Source organism: Pteropus medius, unplaced genomic scaffold (genome assembly GCF_902729225.1).
Source record: "Pteropus medius unplaced genomic scaffold, Ma_sr-lr_union100, whole genome shotgun sequence".
Lineage (NCBI taxonomy): Eukaryota > Metazoa > Chordata > Mammalia > Chiroptera > Pteropodidae > Pteropus > Pteropus medius.
Window position 1 is genome coordinate 1,472,421 of NW_024349796.1, and position 25,757 is coordinate 1,498,177.

Sequence of the window (25,757 nt, forward strand, 5' to 3'; positions counted from 1 at the left end):
GGAGCTCAAGGCTCAGAACCAAGACCAGGCCCTAATGATATGTAGCTTCTCCAGACAGGACCCCCACTTCACTCTTTCATTCATTCATTCATTCATTCATTCCACAAATATTTACTAAATACTTTCCATATACCAGGTTCTTTGAAAGATTTAATATCATTGCTTCTCAGTGCTCTGATGTTGTAATTTGCCACAGTGTAAGAAAGGTTTTTTTAAAGAATGTGAAAACAGTTTTTAACTCCCTTTCTATACTGGACGTCCCACCTTCCTGCCAAGGAAGATTTAATTAGTTTATAGTACTATGCCCCTGTTTTTTTTGGTAACTTTTTATTTCATAGCAAGCTGTTTAGTGTTTTGGTCTATCTCCCCACTGATATCTAAGCACCATAGGAACACAGACAATATTCATCCTGGGTTTGCTTCCCTTAAGAGAATCTCTTACACACTATTAGCACTCTATAACTATTTGGTAATATTCAGGTCTGTCTACAGGTCTATGACTCATTGAGCCTCAGTTTACTGATTAGAGAAATGGGTAGGGCAGTTAAGCAAGAGTAATGCACGAGTAATGCACGAGTAATGCACATCGGGTACTTGTGGTGACATGGGCCTTCTGAGCCTTCAGCCCTCCTTCTTCTGGTAACAGTACTTAAATTCCCTTTTGTTGGGGGAGGAAATCCAGAGGACATGACTGCCAGTTGAACTGCAGACTGGGCCAGGGCAATCAAAGGCTCCTTACCCCCTCTCTTCTCCTTGAAATACATATTCCATCTACGATTCCTGTACTAACAGTCATTTCAAGGATGCAGACTTGAGAGAGTAATAAGTTGGTGAGACTATCTGGACTGAATATACGACTGAACCCAGTTAAGGCATCTACATAAACTTTTAAGATCCTGGTGGGCAGGTACAGGGATCTACTCAACTTTGGCCCCAAGACAAGCCACATATATCAGCTCCCTTGCTTATTAAACCCGCCACCTACCAATCTGAGGTGGTCTGCCTCTTTCTTCAGTCTCTTCTTGCCCTCCATGCTTGGATGGGGGCCAGTTTTGAGTTTTACCAGGGGGACTCCTGAGGTTGTGAACCGACGCCTTTGAGAAAGCACACTTTTCACCACTCTCAGGTTATGTGATAGCAGTGATGCTGCGTCTACCAGCCCCTTCCCCCAATCCTGCTTTCTAGGCTTGGGCATAACCAAAGCCAGATCAAATAGAGCCAATGAACCGTCTCATGAGGTGATTGTGAAGACCAAATGAGAAATGCGTGCGAAAGCTCTTGATCTCTATACACAAACCATAGACCACTATACACAATTAAATATTGTGGGCTTTTTCCACTTAACTGATATTGAGACACCATATACACTTTGCATACATTATTTCATTTAATCTTCACAATCCTATGGAGTAGTTAGACTTATTATTCATCCTAGTTTTCAGATAAAGAAACTAAAAAATAAAGAGACTAAAAAAGTTTTCCAAAGTCAGCTAATTGACATCTACTAAATTGTGTAGTCCAGATCTGAATGCAAGTAATATATATGCAGAGCTTAAGCTATCAAACAAGTGAGGCAGTATGCCGGGGATAACGTGAGACATATACAGAGATACAGATATGCACATAGATATACAAAATAACAATGGAAAATCGGTCACAGATGTTTGCTAAGAATATTTATTAGATTTTAAATGATGAGATTAAAGCATGCATTTACCCTCTGCTTCTGAAAATAGAACTGCTGGCTGAGTAAGTTCCCTGGAGGCTGAAAGACCAATAAGTGGACAGGAATTCATTACTCTTTTATTCTGAGAGCAGCTGCTCCATGCAGAATCTGGCTCTCACCACATAAGGACCCCTATTCTAATCGATGCGACTCCTTTGTTCAAGCTGAGCCTCTTCATCTTGTATTTCTCCTCACTAAGCAGTCTGTTACTGGTGTTTTTTTTTTTTTTTTTTCTCACGCTATTGATGTATTGATGTCTGTTTCATTGTTTCAGGTTATATCTCACTGACTTTTTCAATAGAAATGTCCCTTCTAGCTATCTGGTGAATGAATGTCCTCCATCGGCTAATATCCTATTGCAAGTCACACTTTCCCACTAAAGTCAAAAAGGTGATATCCATTTTGTGCCTATGGTGTGACTGATCCCAAGCTCACCAGAAAAATGGATAGCGTTCTCTGAATCTTTTGTATTTTTAAATTTTTCCAAAGCAAAACGAAAACAAAAAGTCGAAGCATTGAGATGAAGGAATAACATTGGGCCATTAAAGAAATTCTAGTAACAATCGTTGGAAGGGCTATCGCTGCTCCAAAAGGAGGAGGGGCTTCCTGGGTCTGAGGCGCTGGGCCCAAGACGTGTGGTTTATGAAAGGTCCCATGCAAGAATGAAGAGAGCCTGGCTGTGGTCGCAGAGGCCCTGTCCCAGCCATTCACCTAGCACTCACCTGGGAATGTAGCTTTGAGGTTCAGGATCAGAAAAAGACATCTGAAGACCTAGAAATTCTTGTTGAAATTGTGCCCACTGTCTTCCTGTTTCCACAGCCCCTCATTGCCTGTTCCCGGCTAGAACTATGTACAGTTCCCCTGGGTCACATCAGTTCTCCTGTGTCATCATAAAGAATACAGGGCTCTGGAGTGAGGCAGACCTAGTTTTGAATCACATTTGATTCACATCACATAATATCTTTTGGATATGATACTTCTCTGTGCTTCAGTCTTCTGTAAATGAGGTATTAATAGTTATCTTCCAAAGCTATTTTGAGGATTAAATGAGAATACATAAAAATACAGTAGATACTAAACAAAAGTTGTTCCTTTCCTTTCTTCCTCCCAAAACATGCCAAAAAGAAACAAATAATCCTGAAAGGGATCAGTAAATTGATAACTTTGAAAACATTAACATGATATCTCTCTATACATAGTGGCCATCGAAAGTGATGGTCTAAAGCACAGACCCTAGAGCCAAACGACCTTTGGTTCGGATTCCTTTGTAGTGAAGTTGTCTCATTCGTAAAATGGAGATAATAAGTTTACCAACCTCTTAGTACTGTTATGGGTGTTAAACAAGTTAAGCAGGTAAAACAAACCTGAAACATACTGACTGCTTCTTAAGTGCTGTAATTCAGGACTCCCAGTAAAATGTTTTCCATAGATAGAGAATGAATGTTAGTCAATCCCCTAAAAGAGTTTTGTCAAATATCTATGCCAATTTCTCTAAAATGTATATTTTGGAGCTAGCTATATTATTTTTTAGAACTATCATTTTGTATAAATGAATTACAGTTTTTTTCCAAAGGAAAAAAGAGAGGCTTATTTAAAATAATATTTCCTCCATAAAGGAAATTAGAACAAACATTTATTCTTTCTGAAATCTATGTCTTAGATTGTTCAAATAATACACATATTGATAACTTTTTTGTTTAATTTGATTGTGAAACAGATTTGCAAGTAGCTATATTATTTGAAGCTCATTGAGAGAGAACCTATCAGCAAAGGCCTGAGAGAAATGAAGAAGTGAGCTGTGGATATCTAGTGGAAAGGTATTTTAGGAAGAAGGAACAGCATATGCAAAGTCCTCAGGGTGGGAATGTAGCTGGAACATTCGAGATATGGCTAAAGTGGAGTGAAGAAGAGCAAGAGTAGGACCATTTTGAAGTAACATGTACAAGAAGTCACAAGAGTGTTCACGGAAGCATTATTAGCAATAGCCAAAACCTGGAAACAACAGGGTATCAATAGCAGAATGCGTAATTGTAACATAGTTATACAATGCAATTTTACATAGACACAAAAAGAAGAAAGACTGCAGTTTTTCTCAATAACATGAGTGAATCTTACAAATACATTAGGGAAAAAAGGTCAAGTGCTAAATAATGAAAATTGCATGATTCCATTTATATAAACTTTACAAACAAGGCAAAACTAATACAGTTTTGCAGTTGGAAGACAGATTATAGTATCTTTGATAAAGAAAAAAAAATTTTTTTATTTGAAAGGCAGTCCAAAGGGTTTTCTGGGAGGGCGGAGAGGAAATAATATGGTGTGTTCATTTTGTGATAATTCACTTAGCATTTGTGCACCTTTCTGTACATAGGTTATATATCAATTTTTGAAAAGAAAATATATACAATAGTGAATGGAAGAATTTGAGTTAGCAAGTATAGACAATTCTTCCAAGAAATTTTACTGTAAGAGGAGCTGAGAAATAGGACAATAGCCAAGGGTCATTTTAAAGATGAGAGAAATGACTGTTTTGGAAACTTCATTTAATCATATTTGCCATGAATTAAAAACACCTGCCCTATCATCTACTTAATAGGTTTTCTTTAAATTGACTCATTTTTAACTTACTTAAAAAGCAAATTTCATATTAACACTACAGGTATCACTTGACATAATAGAAGTAATTGTAAAAATATTTTGAAAACAAGTCATTTGATTAAAATAATTCAAAAATGTAAAAACAATTAAATGTAAATAAAAATCAATCTAACAGAGCTGCAAAAGTGAACACCTAAAAATAAGTTCCTCTATTAGAAAACTAGAGCCATTAATGATCAGTCAGAGAAAAGGAGAATTCTGTTCCATGTCTACATAACAATCACCACCGCTTTTCCATCATCATCTTCACTTTTATACTTTAAGCTTCCATTTTTAACATTATTCATATTGAGTACAAGAGAGGAACAAAGTGAACACACAGTCCTCACAACTCTATGACAAAAGGATATTAACTGGCCCAGCACTTGAGCTCATTCCCAATTTTGTGTCTCCCTGGCTTGAGGGGAAATTGGTCTCTGAGAAAAGGCCTTCCCATTCTGCCAAATGAAAAGTACCCCCCCCACCCCCCATTTCTTCTTGAAAAGTGCTGGTATGCACACAGGTATGAGAGAAGGGGCTGCTCACCTGTGGCTACAGCAGTGCTTCTGGAAATCAGGCAAAGGTAGGAAGGCATCCCAGAGGCGCCCCCTAAGGATCGCTGAATCTAGGATCCCCAATCATCTCCCTGTTCTACATTTTAGAAAACACTGCTCCATAACAATGGAGGCAGTATTTTCCAAATTAAAAATCAGAGTGTGTGGTCTTTCAATAAGACAGATTAAAAACAAAAACAAAAAACCAGAATGTCCAGTTAAACTGAATTCCAGATAAACAGATTTTCTTTAGTCCCAAATATCACATTAGACATACTTACACACGAAAAACTATCTGTTTATCTGAAATTCAAATTTAACTGGGCCTGTGTTATAATTTGCTAAATTTAGGGGACAAAGTCAATTAAAATAGTATGATAAGTGTCAGGGCAAAGGTCATCAAAGGGTGTTTGGGAGTATGTCAGGGAAGACTTCTGAGACCTCAACGCTGGAATTGAGTCAAGCTGAGAATGTATGGGCCATATCACTCATTTCAGATTGTAATAACACACAATCATGATTTGTGATTTAACTTTCGATGAATACATGTTTTGTCTGCAGAACTAGATCCAAAATTGCTTGGAGACAGGAACCATTTCTTTGTGTTCCCCATACCACCTAGTACCTACAGGTACTGTAGTAAAGGCATATAGTAAATTACAACATGAATTGATTCAAATGGCTTTATCCTCCCAAAGAGTAAAATCTTTTTGTTCCGTGAAATTCCTTTTAACTGTTTTCTTTTTTCGGTTCAATCTTCAAACACTGCAGCCGAGAATCCATTCCGGAACCTTGACAGACAAATTGTAGTGCATCCCTCTTATGTTAGTTTCATGATGGACTCAAATGTGGCCGCAATGGGCACCTTCTTAATGTCTGAGTTTCTTCCTAAGACCACAAAGCTGGACACTAGGTAAAGTGGCGAGGACAGATTTTAGTCAGTAATTCTATTATAAAAGAACGAGTCCAGCACAAGCTTAACTCAACACGATTTGCACAGATGACTGTGTGGTTTACAGAGAAAATGAGGGAATGGGAAGCAGGTGTGAATGGGGTTCAGTAGAGTTAAGGAAGTGAAAGGTTACCAAAATTGGGAAGTAAGACCTAGTAAAATTCTCCTGCTACTGCTAAGCGGTGCTTATGGGACTTAGGCTCCTACGCTCCTGCAGAAGCTGGGAGACGGGCCCTAACCTCAGATGTTGGCTGGGAATTCTTTTGGCAACCTTTTCTCAGAAAGGCACTTTAAGCGGGGCTGGAGTGGCCCCATGGGGCTGTGGCCTGGAGCTGTGTTAGCGTTCATTCAAGTCTTTCTTTGTAGGCCAAGGTTCAAGCTTAGTTGAGAAGAGGGCTCAGAGGAGCCTGGCTAGAGATCGGTCAAGGAGAGAATCTTTGTCACTTCCCAGATTATTTACTAATCGCCCTCTCTTTCCTTTCCCAAAGTCTACTGGAAGGGTCCAAAGAATACTGTAACTCAAGCTGAATCTCTCGTTTCCCTGCAGTCCTTTTTTAGGTTTTAAAAACTTCAACACATTCAGGCGGCGGCGCCCTTTGAACTTCAGCAGCTCGGAACTGAGGCTGCAGTCAGGTAAGAACTACAATTCCCAGCAGCCCCGGTGAGAGAGAAAATGCTCAACTTCCCGGCTGCCGTTCCTATTGGGCCATCAGTTCCAGCTCCCCGCGCCCCTTCAAAAGGCCGCAAGAAGTTGCGGCGGGCAGCCGCGCTCGGAGTCGCAGGGCAGTGTGGGCCGCAGTCGCATCCACCGAGGCTGATGCTCGGAGAGTCCGCCGGAAGCGGAGCCGGCTTCGCGGAGCGGCACTCTGACGTCACTTCCGCTGGGCGGGCTGCGGGCCATCCCGCGCAAATTGAAAGGTGTGTCCCTTCGAGCCCTCTAAGTTCCGCTGCTCTCGCTTCCCCGTGAGAATCGGGGGCGTTGGAGACGGGTTTCGGAGCCCCCACCAGGCTGCCCTTCCCGAAAAGTGAGCGGAGCAGGCCGCGCGGAGACTGAGTGAGTTCCTGCCGGTCCCCGCGGGGTCGATCTGTGCGTACTCCCGTTCCGGGCTCGGGATTCCGGGTCTCAGGAAGGGAAGGAGAGGGTCTGACGTGGTCTTCCACACCCTGCAGCAGAGTCCCGAGGAACGTGGCGGGGGCGCTGCCCGAGTGGAGTCAGTGGTGTGGGAGTGTGTTTGGTCCCGAGGGAACGTAGTTGGCCAGGCTAGGGCTGCAGTCCGTGAACCGCGGGAAAGTCTGTGCTCCTTGCAGACGTTTTCTGGCCGGACCTGGCATCCGGTTGTCGGACCCCTCTTATTTCACTGCAGAAGCTATCAGTGCAGTTTTTACATTCAGTCTCCAAGCTTTTAAATGTTGACAAGTAAATTTTTTTTTTTTTTTTAATACAGGCCAAAGGAAACGTGTCTTCTGGAATGGGCTTGCGGGCCGCTCCTCGCTCCTGCACACCCGCATGAGATGGAGGAATAGGGAGGGAGGGTAATGAAGTTGTTGCCTCAGGCGGTCTCCTTGAGATGCTGTGTGCCACGTGGCACTCAGTCATTCTTACTGTGCTCACGAGGAACTATTTATTGGAGGATATTTACCTAGCTTAGAAGAAACATGTTTCCTGAAATGTATACTATGTCAGTTTTCCTCAGTGTGAAAAGAAACTCTTTAAGAGACTAATTGTTCTCATACTGTGGCTTGGGGACCACCTGCATCCAAAGTACCTGCCGTGTTTAAAATTCAGAATCCTCCACCAAGCTCCACAGCTAGTAAATTACGGTATGTAGAAGTGGAGTTGAACCTGCGAACTGCTGAAATTCGACAACTGCTGGACTAGAACATCAGAGCTTGCTCAACGGGTGAGGTTGACCTCTGCTCCTGGGCTTCCTTTCTTCCCTTTCTCCCAAACTTAATGTTTGGTGGGAGAGATTTGTTACGAAATGCCAGGCAACTGCACAGTGCCCACTGCTGTCTTTCACTTTTCCTTGTGGGTAGTTGCGGGGAGTGGTTGCTTGGGGAAGGACTGTGACAGCGCCACAATTTCTATACAGAAAGGGCTTAGGGGTTGCAACCAGGACGCAAGTGGGTGAGAAGTTAAAGCATTTGTTCTGAAGCATTTATTCTATTTTTCAGTTGTATTGCCTACGTTCCTACAAAGTTTTGAGTTTCCACTCCTACGCTGATTTGCATATTGGTTCTTATAATGCCTGTTTAGAGGGAATGTGATGCCATACCATGCACAATTTTGTAGAGAAGAGAGGCTCATAATTTTTTAGCACCTCTGTGTTCCTAGTACTCTGTTGAGGGCTTGGAGCACACATGATTCCAAGTGGGAGAGTACTTGGGAAAGAATAAACATTAAGGAAAATAAGTGACATTAGAGATAGGATTAGGGGTTATTATAAAAATTCTAGACTGGAATTATTTGACGGAGGAGCCCAGTTAAAATATTGAAGAGCATTGATTCTAAAATATCTAAACAGTAACAGATACTATATCAGTTTCCAAGCTTTTTTAAAAATTATTTTTCTAAAACTTTTGAGTAAATATATTTTGCTTTAAATATTGCTATTTTTCCTTTCTCCTCTCATATCATGTAGTTAACTTGGCACAATGGGGATACACGGATTACTGCAATTTATCAAAGAAGCTTCTGAACCCGTCCACGTGAGGAAGTATAAGGGGCAGGTAGTAGCCGTGGACACGTATTGCTGGCTTCACAAAGGAGCTGTTGCTTGTGCCGAACAACTAGCCAAAGGTGAACCTACCGATAAGTAAGTTTGGACCTTGTATTCATTGCCAATTAAGAGTGAGACTTGTAATACCTTATTTTCAGAAAAGGGTCATTTTCATTCAATACGAGGTTTATCCAGAAGTGAGAGTGTGTTTTAGAACATTGCCAAATCAAGAATGACTTTTTAGTGTGATCAGGCCTAGTTTTTATTTTGAATAAGCCGGAGTATCAGCATACTGATGGACAAAGACCTCTAGGTCTGTGACCAGCAGGTATATCTGTCCCTCCTTTATTCTGTGGCTAAGATAAACTTTTTAACAGTATTCTGGAAATCCATGATTTCAGACTCCTACTTTCTTGGCTACAGACAACACACTGCTAAGCCCTGTTAGCAAAGCAAAGGGACAAGGTATTCTGACCCCTTTTTACTTCAATGTGGGCCAAAAATGGTGGGCCATGTTGACATCCAGTCATAACCCTGTGACCTCATTTGAGGCAGGACTGATGTCCTCTTTATTTTTCAAATTGAAACATTAGAGAAATGAATACAGTCTCTAGACAGAGACTGCCACAGGGATTTGGACACTAATTACATATTTTCTTTTTTTGCAATATATTACTTAAGCACAATAAACAATTGGTAAAATGTGTAAATCCCGTTTATTTCCTAGAAGAAAGGGAAGAAAGTCATTATCAGATGATGAATGTTTGGGGCTTTCAGGACTATCGAATTAATTTGACCAGAAGTGGCCTGTGACAGTCCATGTGAGATCTGAAGGATCCTGGGCATTTCTGCCACTCCAACTGCTGTGATCATTTTTTGAAAGTATTTTCTTTTCTACCACTAAATTTGAGCAGTTTCAGTGGATTTGAAAACTACAGGTTTTTCATTGCCATCTTCAGTGTTTCTTTGAATATTTTTTCATAAGGAGGCGGGGAACTGTATCTCTTGTTTCTTGTATTTCTTGAGGATTCTAAGATTTTTTGCCTTTGGAAGAGTTATCCAAAGTACAGGGAATATCCTTTATCGTTAGAGATGTCAGAGACTCTGTAGGACCTGCCGTGTAGCTGGCATTCAGCAACTGTTTATTGAACTAAAAAGTTTCAGTACTTTCAACAAAGTATTGTGTATTTTATTTTTTTTCCTATGGCAACTAATAAGTCACATTTGATAGAGTTTATTTTCCTTTTCTTATCTACCTTTGTATGGGAATATTAACCAGAAAAGATCAGAAAATTAGGATAAGCCTATGACAAACCTTTATGACCATTATAAAGAATAAGGTAGATCTATATGTGCTGAGCTGGAAAGATGTCTGAAATATATGAAATGAAGGCACCAGGTATCTGTTTTTATTTTGTCTAGTTTATTAAAAAAAATTTTTCTTTAAAATTCATTACAATTTTATATTTGCTTTCTCCTATTTTTACATGGTATTTAATCATTGGTCACAGTGACTGTTCTATAAACCAGTAGGCCCATTGTCACTGGTTTACAATAAAAAAATAATAAGGGCAGTGTAGTGAAACTTTCATTAAGATGAATATACTTGATTTTAATGATTACCTTTTAAGATCATGCCTTTCTGTTCCTATTTTGAGTTAAAATCTCTTTTTTTAATGAAATCGTGAGAGTTGTAATTCCGTTTGTTATTTGATTTGCCAAAATAAAAACCTAAATTCAGTATGTGACCCTTGTTTGACTCCGGCACAGGGGTCGGGGGATAGTCACAGCAGTGCTGTGTTGGAGCCGACAGGTGCGTGTTTACTATACACTGTCTCCTAGTTCAGCGAGCCCACGTCAGTAGTGTATCCATCACTGCAGAATATTCACGTCAAGGACGTTGACAGGTGCTATAGGTCAGGTCCCTTTCCCCCTAGAACTGGTTGTTGAACGTTTACCAGGATACCGCTGATCATAAGAAACATTAGGACAATTGGGCAGATTTTAATATAGGCTATATATTAGATGTCTTGGGTGTGATAATGGTATTGTTGGAGGAATCAGGTATGTATTGTACTATTCTTTCATCTATTCAATAGATTTGAAATTTTTCCAAGCAAAAAAATGGGGAGAAAAGGCAAGATTTGGAACCATAAAGCCTTTTAATTTACAGATGAAGAAAGCAAGGCTTGGAGGGTCAGGTAATTCACTGAATGTCATATAGTCCAGTAGGGTCCAAGGCAGGGTTTGAACCCAAGTCCCAGTTAGTTTCCATTTCCTATAAAAACATTTACTTAAAAAACAACCTCTTTTCATAATCTGTTTCACCTGTTTTTAAAAAGAGCAAAAGTATTATCTTACAAGATGCAAAACACTTAAATATGTTTTCTTTATTGTCATAGGTATGTAGGATTTTGTATGAAATTTGTAAATATGTTACTGTCTCACGGGATCAAGCCTATTCTTGTATTTGACGGATGCACTTTACCTTCTAAAAAGGAAGTGGAGAAGTCTAGAAGAGAGTAAGTTGCCTCTGATTAATCTGACTTAATTGCATTAAGGTCTGATGCTGTGGTCTGTATAATACCAAATATTTTCATTTTAGTTTGTTGAGATTGTTTATACCCTCGTACATGAATAAATTTCCTTACATGTTCCATGCATGCCAGAAAGGAATGTGCATTGTCCAGTTATTGAGTGAAAGATTTCGTCTGTCTAGTTAATTAAGCTTATTGATTGTGGTGTTCAAATTTCCCACATCTAGACGTGGTTCCATAGTGTAGTGATTAGCACATCTGCTTTACATACAGAAAGTCCTGAGTTTGCACCCCAGTGGAGCCACGGTCCATGGTCTATGGCCATGCCACCCTGAACAAGCCCAGTGTCTGATCTCGGAAGCTGAGCAGGGTCGGGCCTGGTTAATACTTGGATGGGAGACCACCTAGGAAGACCAGGTGCTGTAGGCATAAATAATAATAAAAAAAAAAAATTCCATATCTTTACTGGCTTTTTATTTTTATATTTTTATGTGTGTCTTCTTAATTCATCAATTACTGAAGAAAGTATGTTAAAATTTCACTGATAGTGGGTTTGTTAATTACCTTACAGTTATGTCAATTTTTTGCTTTATTTTAAAGCTATTTTATTGGTTACATTCAGGTTTAGAATCTTACATTTTTGTAGTGAAATGAAACAATATGTAGTGACTCTGTTTATGCTTTTTTCTGAAAACTGTTCTGTCTGATATTAGCATATTCATAATAACTCTCTTGTGTTTATTCTTAGCATCTTTCTGTTAACCTTCAGCGTTACTGTCATTGGTTTTTATGTTTGTCTCTTATAAAGAATACATCACTGTATTTGTTTTTATCCATTCTGTCAATCTTAGCCATTTTAATAATCTTTTCAATAGAAAATTTTATTCATTTTACAATGATCATTAGTTACTAATATATTTTGACTTATTATTTCTCTTGATATTTTATATTTATTTCACCTTTCTTTTTCTTTTTTTTGGGGGGGGTAACTCCTACCTTGCTTCACTTCTAGATTGATTGTTTTTTTCCACCCTTATTATATTGTCTCTTGTATCTAGTTGAAAAGTGATGCATTCTATTTCTGTTCTTTCAATAGTTATACTAGAAATTTTATCATTCATGTTTAACTTAATAAAATTTAGTCATTTTACAATAATGGACTTTAGAAAGACATTCTGTGTTTAATGAAACCACTATTCCACCACATTCATCTCTTCTTTTTTCCCCCTATATTAGCTTTTAGATCCAGGAGTCATTGTATTGCATAGGAAAGACCAGTGGGCATAGCTGTGAAAGGCAGTGTGAATTACACCCAAAGAGAAGTAAGCCTCGCTCTGTGAGCATTTTGTAAGAGGTGCTTCTGGCCCAGCCTCAGAGAGAGGGTTCTTCAGGCCTAGGTTTTTCAGTCTAGCTGTACCTAGAGGGTCTGATTCTTCAAGTCAAAACTTCATAAAGCTTATTAAAAGATTAACAGGGTGGTGAACATATGTACATATTTCTCATTATTGAATTGTATACTTGAAACTTATATAATTTTATTAACCAATGTCACCACAATAAATTTAATTAAAAAAAGAAAAAATTAACTGAGACTGAGACCCAGTATGAATAACATAGTTTACTAAATATACTTTTGATGAAATGTTGATTAGTTCCGGTTTAGTTCTAAAAGGATTGGTGACAACCCTAAACCAGTATGGCTAAGGGACTGATTCCAACGACACCCCACCTGGGCATCCCCCATCATGTTCTTAATTCTAGTCACAGACAGTGACAGATTTTCCTCTTGCTAATCTCAAGAATGGCTAAAGAGGGTTTCTACTGTGTGAATCTAGCCTGAGTGCTCTTTCTGTCTTCTCTCTGCGAGATCAGCTTCCTCTGGGAGGGGCCTTTATAATCCTTTTCTACGAAGTCTTCTCATCTGTGGAGCCCAGTCTAAAAGTAGAACTAGGGGATTTGTGTGCGTATATATACACGCATTTACTTAAAAAAACCTCATGAGTTTAGACCGATAACTTCCAATTCAAATTCAGGGTACAGGATTTTTACTTAATTTCTGTATTTCATCTGTATCTCCCTCCTTCCTTCCAGAGATTCCTTGTTTTTAAGTGTATAGGGCATGATAAAGTTAGAGTATCTTTTAATTACAGTAGTTCTCCTTTTATCCACGAGACATACATTCCAAGATCCCCAGTGGATGCCTGAAACCCCGGAGAGAACTGAGTCCTGTTATACTGTTTGTTCACATACACACATACCTACGATAAAGTTTAATTCATAAATTAGGCACAGTGAGAAATTAACAGCAATAACTATTAATGAAACATAACAATCGTAGCAACATACTATAATAAAAGTTATGTGAATGTGGTCTGTCTCTCTCAAAATAGCTCAGTGTACTCTAATCCTTCTTGTGATGTGAGATGACACAGTGCCCAAGTGATGAGATGAAGTGAAGTGGAGACACTAGAAAAAGGGATGATTCATGTCCTGGGCAGGAAGGAGCAGAACGGCATCGAGATTTCATTATGCTACTCAGAAAGGCGCACAATTTAAAACCTGTGAATTATTTCTGGAATTGTCTATTTAATATTTTGGATCCACATTTGAATATGGGTAACTGAAACTGTGAAAAACGAAACTGGGGATAAGGGGGGACTACTGTACTCATTTATTTTCTCCCACATTATATTCAACAGTGGATTCAAAATTAAATACTAATACTACCACTACCGATACGATTATTGCAAATAGTTAAAATTTCATTCTTTTTCTTTAGCATATGCTCTCTCTGTCCCCATTTAAAAAATAGTGGTGCTAAACCATCAGAGCATAGCTATTGCTCTCTCCCTGTTTAACCCTTATTTAGTCTTCGTTCTACAAATTATCATCTGTTTCATGATTACTAACAGTCTTTATACCAGTGCCTCTCATGTAATTTTGTTTTTTCTGAAGTTTATTGTCTATTAGATTTCAGAGCAGCTTATAGAAAGGAGATCAGAGTCCTCTGTAGTCGTAGCTTGTGCAATACCAGCTTTATTATTCTTGCACTTTCAAATGAGTCAAACTTTTCTTTATTCTAGGAAAATTTCTTGAATTATAGTTTTATTACAATTTCTCCAGTCAGCCTCTTAATTTTTTTCCTTTGCAGAAGACGACAAGCCAATCTTCTTAAAGGCAAGCAGCTTCTCCGTGAGGGGAAAGTCTCAGAGGCCAGAGAGTGTTTCGCCCGTTCCATCAACATCACGCACGCTATGGCCCACCGAGTGATTAAGGTACGGTAAGCTGAACGAGGAATACAGCCAGAGCAGCAGATGGCTAAGGTCATTTAAGCTGGTTGTAACTTGTTTATTAATGAGAGAGAATGAAGGGGGGAAATGATCGTAGACCAAACCTCCAGGAGAGGGCAGATGGCAGAGGAAGAGGGAACATTATCTTTAGATAGAGGAGTTCAACAGTTTCCAAGGGAGAAAGCCTAAGGAATAAGCAAAGCTCCCCCTTTTTAGATAACTCATTTAGATAAACTCCATCAGCATGCTATCCTGTCCGTAGAGCTAGAAGGGATGCATTCCTGGGGTTCACTCCTACCCCACTCATGTAGTCTTCACCACTCACCCAGCCTGCCCCCTCGGACAACTGTCAGAGGTCTGAGGAAGCAGCCTGGGGACTCAGGAGCTCTGTAGGTGTCTAGGCTGCTTGATCTACTCTGCTCAGAAGCTGCTTTTTTGTCACTGTGAATGTTAGTGTCTACGTGCCCACAATCCCCGCCCTCACTTCCCCATTTCAATAAACAAATGGGAGGATAAATATAGTGATTAGATTCTGTAGTTTATCAGTTCACTGTCAGATAGACTTTTGTAATTTGACAAGAGAACCTGTTACTTTGTGGGGAAAATATATTCAAAGCTCCAAACACATGTCTTGTATACTTTTAGAACATAGCCATCCTTAAGGTAGAAACTTTATATAACTTGAAATAATTAACTTTTGTAGTTTGTAGTTTTTTGCCTCCCTCCCCCAAATGTATAGCAGTATTTCTTTTCTCCACATTTATAAATTGATTTTTTAAAAAGAAACCTCTTGGTGGCTATATTGATTTGTTCAATATACACTAAGACTAAAAGTAGAAAAACATACTTCAAAAGAAATGATTTTTGAAAAATAATATTAGCGTGTGCATGATGAGGCTGTTAATAAAATGGATTTGAAACGGGAGGTTGTTTAGTTCTTTCCAGACGCTGTTCTGTAGATTGACTGTGATGGTCTCTCACAGGCTGCTCGGTCTCAGGGAGTAGATTGTCTCGTGGCACCTTACGAAGCGGATGCACAGTTGGCCTATCTTAATAAAGCTGGTATTGTACAAGCTATAATTACAGAGGACTCTGATCTGCTCGCTTTCGGCTGTAAAAAGGTACTTAAATCATGTAAATCAAGAGGCTAAACTTTTTCCTCTCCAGTAATATTTAATATCTGCAATTAATATCTACTTACAGTGCTAATAATTATTTTAAATGAAGTGTTTTGCTGCTTGACATTTGTATCATCCGGGTGCTTTTTCAGAGTAAGCCCTTAAGGTTAGAGCATTTTGTTGTTGTTTTGGTCAAATTCTTTGGTAGAATGTAGACTTATGGGTCTTATGTTTTAATAATGGTAACTTATATGCTTTATATTTTTCAGTTAGGTTGGGTAAATTATCTACTAATGGGATACTCTGCAGTTATTTAGAATTATGTATAAAATTAATGGAAAATTTTATGACATATTAAGGGGAAAGTTAAGATACAAAAGTATAGAGTGATCTCATTTTTGTTAATATCTATGTTATTTATATTATATATGTCATAGATGACTAGAAGGATCTATGTCAAAGGTTAATGCTGGGTAACAGTGAAAGATGAGAGATTTCGGAAACTTATTTTGTTTATTATTTATGAATTTCTGTGTTTTCCAAAATTTCTACAATGAACATGTAATACTTTAGGAATGAGAAAAAGGGTTACTTTTGAAAAAAAAGAGTCACAGTGGGAAGTAAGGGGAAATGCTCTCTGTATGAATTGCTGTTGGATCACCATGACGACCCTGTGGCGTAAGCAGGAAGAGATGCAGAAAACGTATTCCTCATGTCCGAGTCACAGCCTATCCTCAGTTTCATTTTCTTCCAAATTTAACACGAGCCTTTCTCTCACTGTCATGATGAAGAACAAGAAGGATTTCTTCAAAATGTTACAATGAATTAGATAATGAAAAATAAAAATGACCCTCATCGGTATTAACAATTTCCCTTCTTTTTGAAGGTGATTTTAAAAATGGACCAGTTTGGAAATGGACTGGAAATTGATCAGGCTCGGCTGGGAATGTGCAGGCAGCTTGGGGATGTGTTCACAGAAGAGAAGTTCCGTTACATGTGCATTCTTTCAGGCTGTGACTATCTCTCATCACTGCGTGGGATTGGATTAGCAAAGGCCTGCAAAGTACTAAGACTAGCCAATAATCCAGATATTGTCAAGGTAAGAGTGCCTTACCAAGTGTCTTATTCGGTTTCTGAAACACTTCTTAAATAATAGAAAAGACATTCAGAATATAGATTTTAAATATCCCATTATGTCAGTAGCCAATAATGTGTCACCAAAAGGAGAAAATGACTAAAATACTAAAACTGCTTTTGGCAATTGGTGAACCATCTTCTCAGCAATTGACAAACGAATAGTAATGATTTCTTAAATTGCTTTTTTAATTTTATTATTTTTTAATAATGTTTTTTACTTTTCAATTATAGTTGGCATACAGCTATATTAGTTTCAGGTGTACAACATAGTGATTAGACATCAATATAACTGACAAAGTGATCACCCTAATAAATCTAGTAGCCCTCTGACACCATACATAGTTATTACAATATTATTGACTGTATTTCTTATGCTATACTTTGTATCTCCATGACCGTTTTTGTAACTACCGATTTCTACTTCTTAATCCCTTCTCCCTTTTTAACTACCCCCCAACTTCTCTCATCTGATAACCCTCAAGATATTCTCTGTATCTGTGAGTTTGTCCGTTTTCTGTTTATTTCATTCTTTAGGTTACACATGTGCATGAAATCATATTGTCATTTCTTTCTTTTATCTGACATACTCCAGTCAGCACAGTACCCTCTAGGTCTGTTATAAAATATCTTTTCCCATTCCTTTACTTTTAGTCTGTGTGTGTCTTTTAATCTGAAGCGTGTCTCTTGTAGGCAGCCTATGAAAGAGTCTTGTTTTCTTATCCATTTAGCCACCCTATCTTTTGATTGGAGCATTTAATTCTTTTTCATTTGAAGTACGTGTTGATAGATATGTAGTTATTGTCACTTTATTCATATTTTTGATACATACTTTTTTTTTTTCTTAAATCCGTCTAACATTTCCTATAATACTGGCTCGATGGCGATGAACTCCTTTAGTTTTTTCTTATCTGGGAAGCTCTTTATCTGTCCTTTGATTCTAAATGATAACGTTGCTGGGTAGAGTAATCTTGGTTGTAGGTCCTGGCTTTTCGTCACTTTGAATATTTTGTGCCAGCTTCTTCTGGCCTGCAAGGTTTCTGTTGAGAAATTGGCTACCAGTCTTATGGGAGCTCCCTTGTAGGCAACTAACTACTTTTCTCTTCCTGCATTTAAAATTCTGTCTTTGTATTTAACCTTTGGCATTTTAATTATGATGTGTCTTGGTGTGGGCCTGTTCATCTTTTTTGGGAATCTCTGAGCTTCCTGGGCTTGTATGTCTATTTCCTTTATCAAGTTAGGGAAGTTTTCAGTCATTATTTCTTCAGATAAGTTTTCAATTCCTTGCGCTCTCTCTCTCCTTCTGTTACTACTATGATGCAAACGTTGGTAGCTTGATGTTGTCCCATAGGCGCCTTAAACCATCTTCATTTTTTTGGATTCTGTTTTCTTTTTGCTGTTCTGATTGGGTGTCTTCTTCTACCCCATCCTCTAAATTGCCAACCTCTAAAAGGCAGCTTGAATGGCCCTGCACGTTGGGTGGAGCGGGGTCTCAGAATCACCTGGGTGGGTAACCAGTGTTATCTAGGTCGATGGAGACCCAGATATGGCACCCATCTGCATCTGTGCACTGGGAGTGGGGAGGGCTCAACCAAGGAACAGTGCCCTCTGCCAGCACTTCTTTCTGTGAGAAAGCCGTCCCTCCACCCTGCTCTGAAGCCCAACAACTCAATGTCTCCCCATACGTCCCTGGCACTCCTCTAGCAGCTGCCCCAGCATTGGAGCTTAGAGCAAGTGAGTCCATCAGCAAGTAAGTCAGAGCAGGCCCTTTAAAAGGAAAGTCTGCAACTCTCACAGCCCTCCATCTCAGACATAATCCCTGCTGGTTTTCACAGCCAGAGGTTGTCGGGGCTTACCTTTCCAGCACTAGAACCCTGGGACTCCTCGCTTCTCAGGTAGGAGAGGAGGCTCTTCAGCCAAGATAACCCTCTCGAGGCTCAGTCACCACATGCTGTTTGGGGACTGGGCCATTTTGTGTCTTCGCCCCTCCTGCCAGTTTTGAGGTGACCTCTTACGTTTGTCCCTAGTTGTAGGGCTACTGTTCAGCCAGACCTCAGGGGACTCCAGTGATGGTTGCTCTGTAGTTTTGTTATAATTTTGGTGTGATTGCGAGAGGAAGCGTGTACAGCATCCACCTTCTGTGCCATCTGACCAGTGGCTCCAAATAGTAGTGATTTTTTAAATGAAAAGTGTTATGAAGAGATTTAAAGGCTGTTTAAAATATTCTAGGATAGAATTAATGTTAACCCATTTCCCTTTTGCCCTGACAATACTTGGGCTTGTGGCTGCAATGTTTACCCCAAGATAACTAACAGATTACAGTCCTAGCTTTACCCCCAAAGTTTGCCATGAAATATCTCACTTTTATTATATTTTTGCATCACTCTAGTATGTTGATAGTCTTTGGAAACAAATGACATCATTCTATGTATAGCATTCTGTTTTTAGTAGTGGTATTTCCATTTACAAAATATAGTAATTCTCAATTACTGGAAATGTCAAATCTTAGAAAACATAGCATTCCTACATGTGATGTTAACATCATTATCGAATAGTTGTTAGCCAAAGATTCATTTGAGGAATCTGATTTCTGTGACATTAGGATTAGAGACAAGTTCTGTTTAGAAATAACTCCAAGAACAGTTTTCATATTTTATTCTCACATTGAAAACCAGTCAGATTTGTTTCAGCCTCAAAGAGCATGTTTATTTAAAATTAAATTGATGCCGGCAGCGAGCTGCACTTCTTTTTCTAAATGGGAAATGGATTACAGTGTACCATCTTTTGATTTCTGTCCTGTTTATATGAATTATAGAAATTAAAACAAAAATTAAAATATTTATTAATTCACCTAAAATTAATAAGTACATTGCATGTTAACAGAAATAGCATATTTTTATGTGAATCTCTTTACTGTGGCTTCATAGAGGACAGCTGGATTCTCATATCTACTTCCTCATGCAATCTAATGCAATATCGTGTGTCTTGGATCCTCTGGAAAATTCAGAGATACCTTACGTCGCTGCTCTATAATTTCTCTGAAGTCTTTACCTTAAAAAAATCAGCATCCATTAAAGGAGCTTACATTCCCCTTTGGGTGGTTCTCCAAAGCCCTCTGAGTTTGTAGAGCAGGGTTCCCATTTTCTGTTTCCGAGAGCGCGGAGTGTGGGTCCTCAGGATTAAGCGTGGAGGGAGGCTCTCTGGAGGGGGACATGGTGGCAGCGGGAGCAGCGTGTCCTAACTAGCCTGTGACTCCAGGATCACCAGTTCTCTGGGTCTTCCTTCTTCGTCTGTGAGTTTGGTATAAAATATTTAAAACCACTTCCAGCTCTAATCCTCCATGACTAACAGGAGTTAGAATGTCTTGTTTTTTAAAAATACGATGTAAGAATACTTGGGTTTTTTTAATTCTCATGTTTTGTATGTTGTTCATTTTTTGCTTTCTGAATGAAAGGAACTTTGAGGGTAAAGAATATATCTTAAAGTTACACCAAGGAATATCAACTTGATGTGTAACTGAATTTTTCATTCTTTGGATTAGTAATAGAAAAACCAAAGAAAATACTGTTACAGAGACTTAGAATTTTAAGTGATATGACATGGCTGCGTTTGCTTGCTGGTACAGGTTTTTCATGTAGATAAAAGTAATTGCTTTTTTTGTTTTTCTCCATCCTCCTCCAATGTAAACCGACTGATTTTGGGGATAATACACTCCCTATTCTTTATTTATAGATAACTTGTAAATATTTTTACGTCCATCATTAGGTTATCAAGAAAATCGGACATTATCTCAGGATGAATATAACAGTACCAGAAGATTACATCAAGGGATTTATTCAGGCCAACAATACCTTCCTTTATCAGCTAGTTTTTGATCCCATCAGAAGGAAACTCATCCCTCTAAATGCCTATGAAGCCAATATTGATCCTGAAACACTAAGCTATGCTGGGCGGTATCCTTTCTGAACCAGAATGGTAGAATTTCGCACTTCTTCCATATATTTATGTTGCTTTTTTTAGTGAGACATTCTGTAAAAAGCTTGCAAATTGTTCTTTGCTTTCTTTATAATGAAATCTATGTTTTGTTATTTTTAATTACCATGCTAGTGAAAATTTAGAGCGCCTTTTTTTGTTTATAAATCTGAGGCTCATTCATTATAACTTGCTAATTACTTAGATTGACTTGACAGAAACACGTCCAGCGTCAGTCCCTTAAGGTATGTATTCCAGAGGTGGAACTTGAGAGACACTCACGGCAAGCAAGCTTGATTTATTAAGAGAAGCATCCTGGGCACAGTGCTCCAGCTTAGGATGCTCTTCCTACAGCCACCACCACCGCCACACACGCTCAGGGCGATGCATGGCCCAGAGTCACTCAGCTGGTGGCCAGGATTTCCTCTCCATCTTCCTTAAAAGGGAGTAAATGATGACTTGGGTATTTACTTCAGTAAACAGCCAACTCTTGCAGTGACAAAGATGAGTAAATATGCTTATGGTTTCAGTAATGCTGAATGTAGAAGTAAGCAGGGTCCATTGAAGTCCTAAACCTGAAAATTTTGGGGGGCAATAGGATACACTCTTCTGTCTTAATATAGTATCATTTGTTTGTTAATAAAAGCCTTTTTCCTTAATCTTACCAACGTAGATATGTTGATGATTCTATAGCTCTTCAAATAGCACTTGGAAATAAAGATATAAATACTTTTGAACAGATAGATGACTATAATCCAGACACTGCTGCGGTAACGTTTTATTGATTTCTTTCTAAAAGAGCACATTTTGGTTATGTCTCAGGAATTATGACCAAAGGCAAATCTTTGTTTAATAAACATCTTTTAAGCATTTCTATATCTAGGCGTTATACAGATTTTTAATTGTAAACAACTTGATGCTAGAGAAATTATGTCTTTTATAACATAGGTATATTGGTTAAGTTTCTTAAACTAAAAGATAACCATATTGTGTATTATCAGACCTTGAGAATTGAACATTTCCTTTGATGCCTTTTTTCTCATCTTACCCTGTTCAGCCTCTGGCTTTTGGTGTTGTCGAAGACTCAAACCTAGAAACACTGCCTGTGGGAGTACAGGCTGGTTTTTCACTCATTCACAGCTTAGCAACGAGCACCCTTTTGTGTCTGAGCCCTCTCCTTTTCTCTTCTGCTTTTTCCCAGTTGTATACATCCCTTACGGTGCTTTCTCTCCATTCTCTTTTCTGTTCATATTTTCATTCCGACTGTTCTTTTCTGTTTATATTTATTCTCATACAACCTCTAGTCTCTGTACCAGCTCTATAATTCTGAATGTCCCTTGAGTCTCTACATAAATGACTTCCTATAACCTTAAATCTAGCCACAGTCAAAAACATTCTTCATTCTTTATCAGCTTTTCTCAATAACATTTTTCTTTTTAGCACTTACTACCATATAATTTATGTCTCTAGTTTATTATTATTCCCAAAAGAATGCAGTCTTCATAAAGCAGGGTTCTATGACCTTTTATTGCTAAATCCTTACAGGCAAGGATTATTTTGCTTTTGTACTTCAGAACACTAGCTAACCTACTATAGTGCTTAATAAATGCTTAGTAAAGGACTGAATTAGTGAGCAAGGGTAAAAAGGCCTGGAATGGACTGGAAGCTATGAAAAAGAAAAAAGTATCAACCAGAAGACAACTAAAAGTAGCAAAAGGACTTAGCAATGAAAGCAAGCCAGATTATTTTTCAAGTTATGAGAATGAAAGAATGTAACTCAGCCATCCCCAACCTTTTTGGCACCAGGGACCGGTGCTCCCATGAGAATCTAATGCCTGGTGATCTGAGGTGGAGCTGAGGCGGTGATGCTGGTGCTGGGGAGCAGCTGCAAATACAGATGAAGCTTCACTCGCTCCCTCGCTGCTTACCTCCTATGCAGCCTGGTTCCTAACAGGCCATGGACTGGGTACCAGGGGGTTGGGTACTCCTGATATAAATGACATTCATTCAACAAATAAATGTGGCAAATATACCAGTACTAGCTGGCAATAAGCCCTTTCTCCGAGAAAGTTTTATGTAAGACTCAGTAGTAGCTTTTGTTTCTCCCTATTGTCCACTAAAGATGATACCAAGTTTGGGTCTCATAGAAACTAGGATTTTGTAAGTTAGATTGTTTTGATTGGAACTCAGTCAATGTCTAGAGGTGAGGTAGTTGACTACTTTAAATACATAATTTTGTGATTTTTAACTTTCAGGTGCTTTGTCAAAGGTATGTAAATGATTATTTAGAGCACATTGCCAGATGATTATTAAATACTATGTGTTGAAATAATGCTCAGATTTTAAAAGTCCTTTTTTTCTATCCATATTTCTTCATTGCAGTTTCATTTCTTGCATCATTCATCTTAGGAAGGTTTATTTTTTATTTCTTAGAAATGAGCTAACAAGGTCACTTGACCTTTGTTAGAAGAGAAACAAATCTAGGAATACAAGATACATTTAACGGAGAAGTGTAGGACCAGAAAAATAGAAACTGTTATTAGAGGACCGGTATTTTATCAATAAGTTGTTCTTTTTAAGCGTAATTTTTAATTATTTGCTTATATGTTGATACAGAAGGAAATAAAATTATTTTTCTTCAAGTAACCTTTTCCTTTTATATTTTAGCCTGCCCAGTCAAGAAGTCATAGTTGGAATGACAAAGCATGTCAGAAGTCATCTCATGTTAATAGCATTTGGCATAGGAATTACTGTCCTAGACCTGAGCTAGGTATTGTTCCAAATGCTACAAGATTGAAGGAAAATCCAAGTACCGTGGGCATCGAACAGGTGATTAGCACTAAAGGGTTAAATCTTCCAAGGAAGTCAGCCATTGTGAAGAGACCAAGAAGTGGTACGTACTTCATTTTTGTGAAATACTAGTGAGAACTGGTCACATTTAAGAAATCTTTGCTAAACGAAGGTCACTAAGACTTTCTCTTATTTTCTTCTAGAAGTTTTATAGCTTTGACTCTTATTTACATTTAGGCCTTTGATCCATTTTCAGTTAATTTTTTATATGGTATGAGGTAAGGATCAAGGGTCATTTTTTTGTGTGTGTATGGCAATCCTGTTGTCCCAGCACCATTTATTTAAAAGGTCACCCTTTCTTTATGGAATTGCCATAGCACATTTGACGATCGACCCTATATGTGTGGGTCTGTTTCTGGTCTGTCGTTCTGTACCACTGGTCTCTTTTCCTATCTTTATGCCATACTTTACGACATACTGTTTTGATTGCTGTAGCTTTATAGTCAATCTTGAAATCAAGTAATATAAGTTCCCTAAGTTCTTTTGAAAAGTTGTTTTGGTTATTCTGTGTTCTTTACATTTCATATAAATCTTAGAATCAACTGTCTGCTGTGATTTTGATTGGGATTTAGTTGAATATATATATAGATCAATTCAGGAAGAACTGATATCTGAACAATATTGAGTTTTCTGGTCCATTTAAGTCTTCAGCAGTGCTTTGTAGTTTTCACTGCATGGGGCTTACACATCTCAGATTTATCCCTATGTTTCAGATTTTTGATGCTATCATAAATGATAGTTTTATTTCGATTTCTAGTTGGTCATTGCTAATATATAGAAATATAATTGATTTTTGTATATTAACCTTGTATTCTGCAACCTTGCTAAATTTATGGATTAATTTTGGTATCTCATTTTTAGACCCCACAGGATTTTCCATATAAATGATCATATCACTTGCAAGTAAAGATATTCTTCCCTCTCCTTTCTCAGCCTACATGCCTTTTATTTATTTTTCTTGCCTGCTGGAACCTCCAGTATAATGAACAGAAGTGATGAGAATGGAACACTAAGTGTTGGGAAGAGTTTTGATTTGATTTAGTTTTTTCATAATAGAATATGTTTAGAAATAGAACAATTGAAATCTGCTCTCTCTTCTTTTTACCTCAGACATTTGCATGAATGAACAAAAGACTAACAACACAAAACAAAATCCTTTGCAAACTTTTAGTTCATGCTTTTATTTTTTTTAAGTTTAGATATAGATTATACATGTTTGGCCAAAATGTCCTGATTCTTATGAACCTAAATATTTTTTATGATATCTCTGAACCTTTGTTTTCTCTTCTGAAATGGGAGCGATATTGCCTGTTTCACAAATTCTTGTATATGTTGTATAAGATAATAAATAAAAGCACCCAGCACATAGCAAGTGCACTGCACACGTTAGTTCCTTCCTTCCCTCCTGCTACCAGGAAGATAGACTGTTCTTTTTAGGCAGAGGGTTCATTATTAGTAAATTCTTTATTCCAGACTAAGTCTGCCTTGTTAAACTTCAACTTACCAATGGATTTTATCCTCTGGTCAAACACAAAAATCAAACTAGATAAAGTTAAATCCCACTTTTACATGATAGCCCTTCCCATGTTTAGAGACAGCCATTGTGATTGTGACCTTCCTAAAATTTAATTTCCAAGCTAAAAGTTCTTATCTATTCCAGGTTTTGCTTTGGCTACAAATACAGGTTTTTAATAATTGTAACTATTACAGTGAGTGAGTTGAGATGTGTTCCACTTACACAGTGCATTTTTAGAATGGTGGCACGATTTCAGTTCGTCATCCAAAGGCTGCAATTTTATTATTGCAAACTAAGATAGTGTTAGCTTTTGTTAACATTCTTGTCATTTCACTGGCATTTTCTGAGTCAAAATCCACCACGTGCCATTACAGCTACAATTATACTTTTAAATGTGGGTTAAATTATTTCTATTGAGGTCATCTGAATTAATTTTAATCCACTGTTCTGCCCACTAATATTTTTTTTTCTTTTTTGAATCTTTGTATTATCTTCTAATATATAGGTATTATCTATGTCAGCTGGAAATTTGAAAAGTATGAAGTTTTGGTTAAAATGTGTTTGTTTAATGTACTGTTTAACTGAATCAGAGTGAGTTTGGAACCTAAAGCACTGTGTAGAGACCGACTTCCTTTCATAGTCTTTCAGGGCTGTTCAATGTGCTGCAGAGCCACGTAACTAATGTACAGTAGATTTTGCGCTATATTGTCCACTGGGGTAACATGAGAGACACTGAAATGTCTCGCTCAGT

At 38.1% G+C, this 25,757-nt stretch overlaps 1 protein-coding gene across 6 annotated transcripts in view; it reads left to right on the forward strand.

Annotated features, from left to right (window-relative positions):
- The first annotated feature begins 6,709 nt into the window (after positions 1–6,709).
- Positions 6,710–25,757, forward strand: part of EXO1 (exonuclease 1) — a 38,055-nt gene continuing 19,007 nt past the window's right edge. The window contains exons 1-10 of one of the 6 annotated variants that reach the window (XM_039883210.1): positions 6,710–6,923; positions 7,315–7,770; positions 8,512–8,685; positions 10,992–11,111; positions 14,278–14,401; positions 15,400–15,537; positions 16,421–16,633; positions 20,434–20,621; positions 21,314–21,410; positions 23,308–23,533. In XM_039883210.1, coding sequence (XP_039739144.1) covers positions 8,525–8,685; positions 10,992–11,111; positions 14,278–14,401; positions 15,400–15,537; positions 16,421–16,633; positions 20,434–20,621; positions 21,314–21,410; positions 23,308–23,533 — 1,267 coding nt within the window. In that variant the 5' untranslated portion in view covers positions 6,710–6,923; positions 7,315–7,770; positions 8,512–8,524. Of the gene's footprint in view, positions 6,924–7,314; positions 7,771–8,511; positions 8,686–10,688; positions 10,791–10,991; positions 11,112–14,277; positions 14,402–15,399; positions 15,538–16,420; positions 16,634–20,433; positions 20,622–21,313; positions 21,411–23,307; positions 23,534–25,757 lie in introns of those variants that run through there. The other 5 variants (XM_039883213.1, XM_039883212.1, XM_039883211.1 and 2 more) reach the window with 5 other exon arrangements.